General features: G+C 36.3%; 1 protein-coding gene across 1 annotated transcript; it reads left to right on the top strand.

Annotated features, from left to right (window-relative positions):
• Window positions 1–5,625: 5,625 nt before the first annotated feature.
• Window positions 5,626–6,558, top strand: LOC149389678 (mitogen-activated protein kinase kinase kinase 20-like). The gene has a single exon (XM_089622695.1). It carries the CDS (start codon window positions 5,626–5,628, stop codon window positions 6,556–6,558), a length of 933 nt encoding a protein of 310 aa, XP_089478821.1.
• The last annotated feature ends 1,257 nt before the right edge of the window (window positions 6,559–7,815 follow it).

Here is a 7,815-nt window from a genome sequence, read left to right as displayed (position 1 = left end):
CTTAGTTCATCATCTCTGTTTTATTGTTATTGAGTCAGTGTCTATCCTCATCAGTAAAGATCTTCCACTACATTATTCATTTCTCCTAGTCTTTCTCATTGGCAAGGATTATACACGTTTAATTTGTTTCAGTCGTTTGCAATCAATCACTTTGATTATGCCTAATTAATGAAAACACCACTGAATTTCAAGTTTTGAAAATACAATATTATTCAAAAATCAAAACACATCTGTTGAATTATAAAAATGTACACGGTTATGTACTTGGTTTTTGAAACGGGTTCGGATAATAGGTAAACACTAGATAAACGTGTAGAAAAGCGCCGTACCCATTACTTATCTAATCAATATTTTTAATTATAAAAATAAATAAATAAACAACACTATTAACAATATAAAAAAAAATATCAGCTAAGTGGTTACCAACGCTTGATACTACTAATGACCCAAAATCAATTTCAAATTGAAGCATATTTTAGAACAACAAGTCGAATACCTTGTACATGTCTATTGGTCCACTTATCCCGACCTGCTAAAATCTTAACAAGTCTTACCCATTTACCCGATAATCAAAACTCAAACTATCGGGTTACAAATATTTACTACAAAATTATAATCACTCATTCATGCATAAAATGTGAAACAAATATTAGTTTTTTAATTTTATAAAATATAATCAGTAAAAGGTCCGGTTCTTGCATTAGGGACCTAAAGCTTTTGTAAAACGGCCTTTTTTTTTTTTTTTTTTTTTTTTATATATATATACTTTCTTTGACTAGTAATACAATAATAATGATTATTGGCTGCCAAAAGGCAGATTACATACACAATTAGTAAAAAGAAGCCCATCATGTACAAGCCCACATCTCACCACCAACTCTTCATAAAAAAGTAAAACTGAGTTTTTATCGTGTAGGAAAAAAAACCGTTTGCATTATTGTTTAATAGAATCATTATTTCTATCATACAAAAATTATTAAAGATTTTTATTATTTAATAAAATCGTTATCATTATCATCAAAAATGAAATTTAAATTGTACATGCTTCAATAATTTTGGTTAAAATGTATCATATTTTGAAGTTAGCTTTAGGCCTCCAATCGTGTCATGCCAGCGCTGCTTGACCCGCATTTGTTTTTTCTTACATATCTCAACATCCTCATATGCCCAAGATAAAACGTCATCATGAGCAAAATTTTCCATGTAAGTGTACTTGCTCTCCTTGAATGAGGACAGCTTCCTTTTGCATTTGTTTTCTATTAGTTAAAATGAAAGGCAATTCTCTTTTTTTTTTCTTAGCCCAGTTAGAAACAAATAAGAAATATCATTCTTCTAGATTTGGTCTCTATATATTCTTTTGAGAGAGATGCATCTACGATGTGCCTATGAGTACGTTCTTCTTGTATTTTCACTCACAGTATCGCTATGCTGGAAGTCAGTTAGAGTTAGTTACACTTACAGCCAGTGTTTGTAGTTGCTACACCTCACCACAAATTTTCCTTTATGCTTACTAAATCGATTTAATAATTTTTAACTCAAAAGAATTAGAGATTTAATAATTTCATGTAGAATTTATGTAGTATTTTAATTATTGAAAGAAAATTAATATATATATATATATACATACGTTGAATTTTTTTAGTACTAATTTCTTATTATTGTCTGTAGAGTAAAATTATGGCTGATGTGGAATAATAGTTGAAGAATAATTTTGAACGCGCGTCCAGCAAAATAAATATAGTTAGAATGAAGAAACGATACGTGTAGAAAATAGCAAGTAATACGAAGTAGGATACCTAAAATGGATAGAATTTGGGAAGCTTGTCAAATTAGCGAAATCCTCTAAGTTGCTATAAATACATGAAGAAACCGTATGATCTCAAAACATTGTTTATTTATTTAGCACTTTCACACTTGTAATGATTGAGTAATAAACACACAGTCACTTTCTTGTAACCCTAAACTATACTTTGTATGTCTCCATGGATATATTTAAGTCTCTTGAGAGGAAGCTATACTTTGTCTGTCGTGGTAAGGTTAAGACTTCTTGAACAAGTGTTTGGATAGATGCTATCGGACTCGTTGGTCAGCCAAGATGTTGTTTCACCTCCCATTTGTCTTATAGTGATATTTTCATGTTTTTGTTTCATTTATTTTCATTCCTATCATTATACTCTTCAGTTTTTCTATCCTTTTTCTCCGAGTCTTTCCAAAGAATCTCCTTGAATACTTTCGACGATAACGTTATTGCACCAAATTTTTTGAGTGATCATTTATTTATTACTAATTGTACTCATCACATTTACTTAATTATATTTTTATTCTATAAGGATCACTAATATAGTATAGAAACGAATACAAAATCATTCGATCACTAATGTTTTCTTTTACTTTTAGTCAACCGCAGTTTTTACGATCAACACTACTACAAAATTAGACTAATATGACTTGGATGACACCAAAATAAACTTTTACCATTAGTCAATCACTAATTTTCACAACTAGACCTCTAAGATTTTTGTAAGACAAGCTACTATAAGATTTTTGGAAGAATAACATATTATTGGTGGTAAGATTATTAGAGAGAAAAACGATATATTTTTGCTTTGATTAGTATGAATTGAGTTGTGGAGCCTAATTCTTTGGCAAGATTATGAAGGCTTTACGATGATTGCGTTGCGGATCAACCTAAACAGTCAGATCATCGTGGGATTGAAAAGAGGTTATTAGTCATATCTCCCTCCTGGAGGTCGTAGCTAGCAGACCTTGTAGATGAAAATTATTATAACAGGGTATTTAGTCGAGGATATTTAGAAAAAAAATTAGTTTTTCTTCTATTTATACTCCGTACGGTGGCAATGAACTTTATAAAGTATAATAGAGAATATTTAGAAGGCTCCAGTGGCTATCTAACCATATGAAACGTTAGAAATTTTGAAATAGCCAACGTTTCGTTAATTTTTTGTAAATAGTCATGTAAATCTATTTACGCTATCAAAATAATAAAAACCCCGAGTAAATTTCTAATAAATACGACTATTTACGAAATATTTACAATAGTTTGGCTATTTACAAAACGTTGACTAAAACGCAAACGCTTATGTTTACGTGGCTTATATCGCTAAATTTTTGTATTTAGAATAAAATGGATGTACTAGAGAATATTTAGAATTAAATATATGGGGACGTAGACTCATTCAGGTCTTTTATATTAAAATTCTAGTCTAAATATTCAATAATTAAGAAAATAATCGAAGTAATAAAAGTATGTAACCATTGTATTATTAATTTTTTATATATATATTATTATATAATTATGGGATTTTGCCGCAAGTAGTAGTAGTAGTTTCAATAGTTTTGACCAAAATAAACTAATATATAATTTTGGATACTTCTAGTAGTTTGCCTAATGTGCGATTACGTGTTACTCTTTATTTATTTATTTATTTTTCTTTTTACACTTTTCTTGTTTTCTCCTAATTCTTCTCAAACCCTCAACCATCTCTCTCTCCAATTCTTCTTTAGCTCTCTCTCTCTCTCTCACCTTCTCTCTGAAAAAGCAAGAACAGGGGCCATGAAAATGAAGAAAACAAAATACGATCCTCTCCAAAGATGAACGACATGATGAAAAATTCGTTTCCAACTCCATCATCGCTCTATAGCATCTTCGTCCATTCTCTCCATCTCCTCGCCAAGATCTCTCTCTCTCTCTCTCTCTCTCTCTCTCTCTCTCTCTCTCTCTCTCTCTCTCTCTCTCTCTCTCTCTTGTTGCGTTGGAATTCAATTTGTTTTGTCACTTCGTTTCTCTGTTTCGTATAGCCTTTTTTTGTGGGATATTGACTCAGCTTCATTTTATTTCATTTATGCATTAGGACTTGTAGATGAAAATGCCCACATGAGATTATTGTTTGAGTGATTGAAAATGGGTTCTTCTAAATTTTGATTTCTATATTGTACCTCAACAATATTATGAACAGGCACGATTTAGGTTTTTATTTGACAAAATTTGCTTAAATATGGTAAGAATAGGTTTCAACTTTTGTGTACATGCACATCTATTTACCTTTATACCATGTTTTTTTTTTCAACTAAGGTGATTGAATCAAATAAGCTTATAAATTGTATGAACTTCTTTTTTTTTTTTTTTTTGAAAATCTATTAAACAAGGTTGAATAAAAAAAAAAAAGTATTGTTTTTGTTGTTTATCATAGTTCTGCTGCAAAGCAGGGACTATATGTGGCTTCCAGAACCACCGAGCTCAAGGGCTAAATGTGGCATCTTAGGTGCGCCAGTCAGGGCGTCTTTGGGTGCACTACTCAGGGCATCTTTTGTCATCGCGAGGTAGAGCAGTGCGAAGCGTACAAGCTACCGAACGGGATCGCTTAGGCACTTGGACCAAGAAGCGCAATTGCTTAGTCACTTTGGGACGAGAAGCGACATCATGGGATAGAGTAGCGCATGGCGTACAAGCTAACACACGAGATCACTTAGGCACTTGGACTAAGAAGCGCAGTCGCTTAATCACTATGAGACAAAAGTGTCATCGCGAGATAGAGTAACGTAGAGCGTACAAGCTAACACGCGAGATCGCTTAGGCACTTGGGCCAAGAAGTGCAATCACTTAAACACTTTGGGATAAGAAGCGTCATCGCGAGATAGAGTATCGCAAGGCGTACAAGCTAACACACGGGATCGCTTATGCACTTGAGCCAAGAAGCGCAATCGCTTAGTCACTCAGGGACAAGAAGCGTCATCGCGGGATAGAGTAGTGCAAGACGTATAAGCTAACGCACGATATTGTGTCAATCTGTGCGTTTAGCGGCGCGAAGTTCGCACAGTCGTGGAACTTATCCGTTTGCTAGGAATTTTGTCTCGCAGGTGTGCGAGAGTCGTCATCGTGCTTTACTCTTTCTCTCCACAAGTCACGGTTGTCAGACTCTTCCTCCTCTCTACGACGGTCGCCATGTAATTTTTAGTTTTGAATGAAGTCCTCTATGGATAATGAGCGTTATCGCGGGGGAGAGTAGCGCAACACATACAAACTACCGCACGAGATCGCGGGGGAGTCACATAATCAACTAAGATTTATTATGGAAAGGTCATAGTATCGTCCGACTCACAAATAATGCCGCTATAAATTTGATGTAAATTTGATTTCAACGACAAATATTTGCCAAATTGATAAACTATAACAAAGTAATCGACAATGTGGTAATATAAAGTGAGAAGAGAAAATCACGTGTTTAGAGTATTAAATAATGGGTAATAATTGGCCATGATGTAAAATAATTGTTTGTTTTTTGTTTTATCCAAATGTGGAATAATAGTTGAAGAGTGATGTAGAACTAAATCCAGGAGAGAATAAATAAAATTGGAAAGAAGAAACCGACACGTGTAGCGAATAGCAAGCAAGAGGAAGTAGGATCCGGAAAATGGATAGAAATTGGGAAACCTATCAAACTAGTGAAAGCCCACTGTGTGTTATAAATCATGAAGTCTTATTTCCAAAACCACAATCACTATTTGCGCACTTTTGTCATTATCGGAGAATAGAAAGGTCGTATCGTCTCAAAGCATTCTCAATTCCGCTAGGGCGCGCGGGGGTTGAATTGAATTGAAGTAACAATGTCGCAGCTGACGGTTTCATCATCGTCGTCGTCGTCGGGCTCCGATGATGGGAAGGCAATCACGTGGGAACGGCTTCGGGTGATCGGGAGAGGTTCGTACGGCGTCGTTTACGAGGCGATGCTGATGTTACACAATGCGGGGCGGGCACATCCGGTGGCCGTGAAAACATCGTCCCTGAAAGACTCGGCTTCTCTGAAGAAGGAGTTCAGAATCTACAGAGCCCTCCGAGGCTGCAACGAGATCGTGCACTGCTACATGGCCATGGCCACCAAAGAGAGCGGCCTCGATCTCTTCAACCTTTTCCTCGACTACGCTCTGCTCGGAACCCTAACTCGCTTGATCCGCCGCGGAATCCCCGATGAGTTCCTCGTCAGAGTGTACGCTCGGATGACCGCGATAGGGCTTTTGAAACTCCACAGCAAAGGCTTCGTCCACTGCGACCTCAAGCCCGCCAACATCCTCGCCTTCCCGGTTCCGTACGGCACCGGCGTGCAGCTGAGGATCGCGGATCTCGGGATGGCCAAGGAAGTTGAAGAGCCTCAGATGAGGGCCTGCTGGAGGTTCCGGGGGACGCCGGATTACATGTCGCCGGAGTCGGTGAGGGAGGGAGCGATCGGGCCGGAGCTCGACGTCTGGTCTCTGGGCTGCATTGTGTTGGAGATGATGACTGGGCGGGGCGTGTGGAGAGGGCGGTTCGATCACATGACTCAGGCACAGTTCATGTATGCGCTGACGTGTCTGCCTTTGGTGCCGGAGATACCCCAACACGTGTTCGAGGCCGGGAAGGACTTTCTTCTAAGATGCTTCCAGAGGGACCCCAAGCAGAGATGGTCCGCTCTCATGTTGCTCCACCATCCCTTCCTTTCTTTACCCACAATTTTGTACCCACTAAAACCAACTCTAAACAAATGCGCAAGTTTATTAGCTTAATTCATCATCTCTTTTTTATTGTTATTGAATTACTGTGTTGTTAAAAAACCTATCATCAGTAATGATCTTCCACTACGTACATTATTCATTTATCCAAGCCTTTCTCATTGGCACGGGTTATACACGTTTCATTTGTTTTAGTCGTTTGCAATCACTATGATTATGCCTAATTAATGAAAACACCACTGAATTTCAAGCTTAGAAAATTCAATATTATTCAAAAATCAAAACACAACTGTTAAATTATAAAAATGTACACGGTTATATACTCGGTTTTTTGAAGCGGGTTCGGATAACGGGTAAACGCTAGATAAACGTGTAGAAAAGCGCCATACCCATTACTTATCTAATCAATATTTTTAATAATAAAAAAAATAAATAAACAACACTATTAACAATATAAAAAATATCAGCTAAGTGGTTACCAACGCTTGATACTACTAATAATGACCCAAAATCAATTTCAAATTGAAGCATATTTTAGTGTTAACAAGTTGAATGTACACGTCTATTGGTCCACTTATCCCGACCTGCTAAAATCTTAACACGTCTTATCCATTCACCCGATAATCAAAACACAAACTATCGAATTACAAATATTTACTACAAAATTATAATCATTCATTCATGCATAAAATGTGAAATAAATAGTACTTTTTTAGTTTTATAAATATAATCAGTATCTTAAAAATAATAAATTTCTAGTGAATATTGAATAATGGTATAAGTTCTACATATTTCGCCTTATGACACTTTACCCACGTACTTTTTCTATTACATGTCTCCACATCCCCATTTTCCCAAGATAAAATGTCCTCATGAGCAAAATTTGCCATGTAAGTGTACTTGCTGTCCTTAAATTAAGACAGCTTCCTTTTACATTTGTTTCCTATGGATTGAAATGAAATGAAAGCTAATTACAACAGCTTTTTTCTAAAATGAAAGGCAATTCTCTTCTCTCTCTTTTTTTTTTCACCCAATTAGATACACAAATAAGAAATATCTTTTTTTTTTTTTTGAAAATCAAATGGGCCGCCTAAAACCCCCACCGCCCCCTATCTAGGTGCGACGATGGTGGAAAGCGCACCCCTTTCCTCATTAGAACCGGCCTCAGCCAACAGTCTCTCCCGCACAAGGGGCGGGAGTTTCCTTTCCTTACAAAACCCAGAGAAGTCTGCAACTTTAGCCCATTGACAAAGATCATGAGCCAAGTAATTAGCAGATCTTGGAATCCAGGCAAACTCAATATCAAGAAAG

The sequence above is a fragment of the Urtica dioica genome, chromosome 8, assembly GCF_054948205.1.
Source record: "Urtica dioica subsp. dioica isolate 48M chromosome 8, U.dioica_male_clone48M_v1_H2, whole genome shotgun sequence".
In the NCBI taxonomy this organism is placed as follows: domain Eukaryota; kingdom Viridiplantae; phylum Streptophyta; class Magnoliopsida; order Rosales; family Urticaceae; genus Urtica; species Urtica dioica.
Note: the sequence above shows the minus strand (reverse complement) of the source record. Positions and strands in the feature narration are given on the sequence as shown.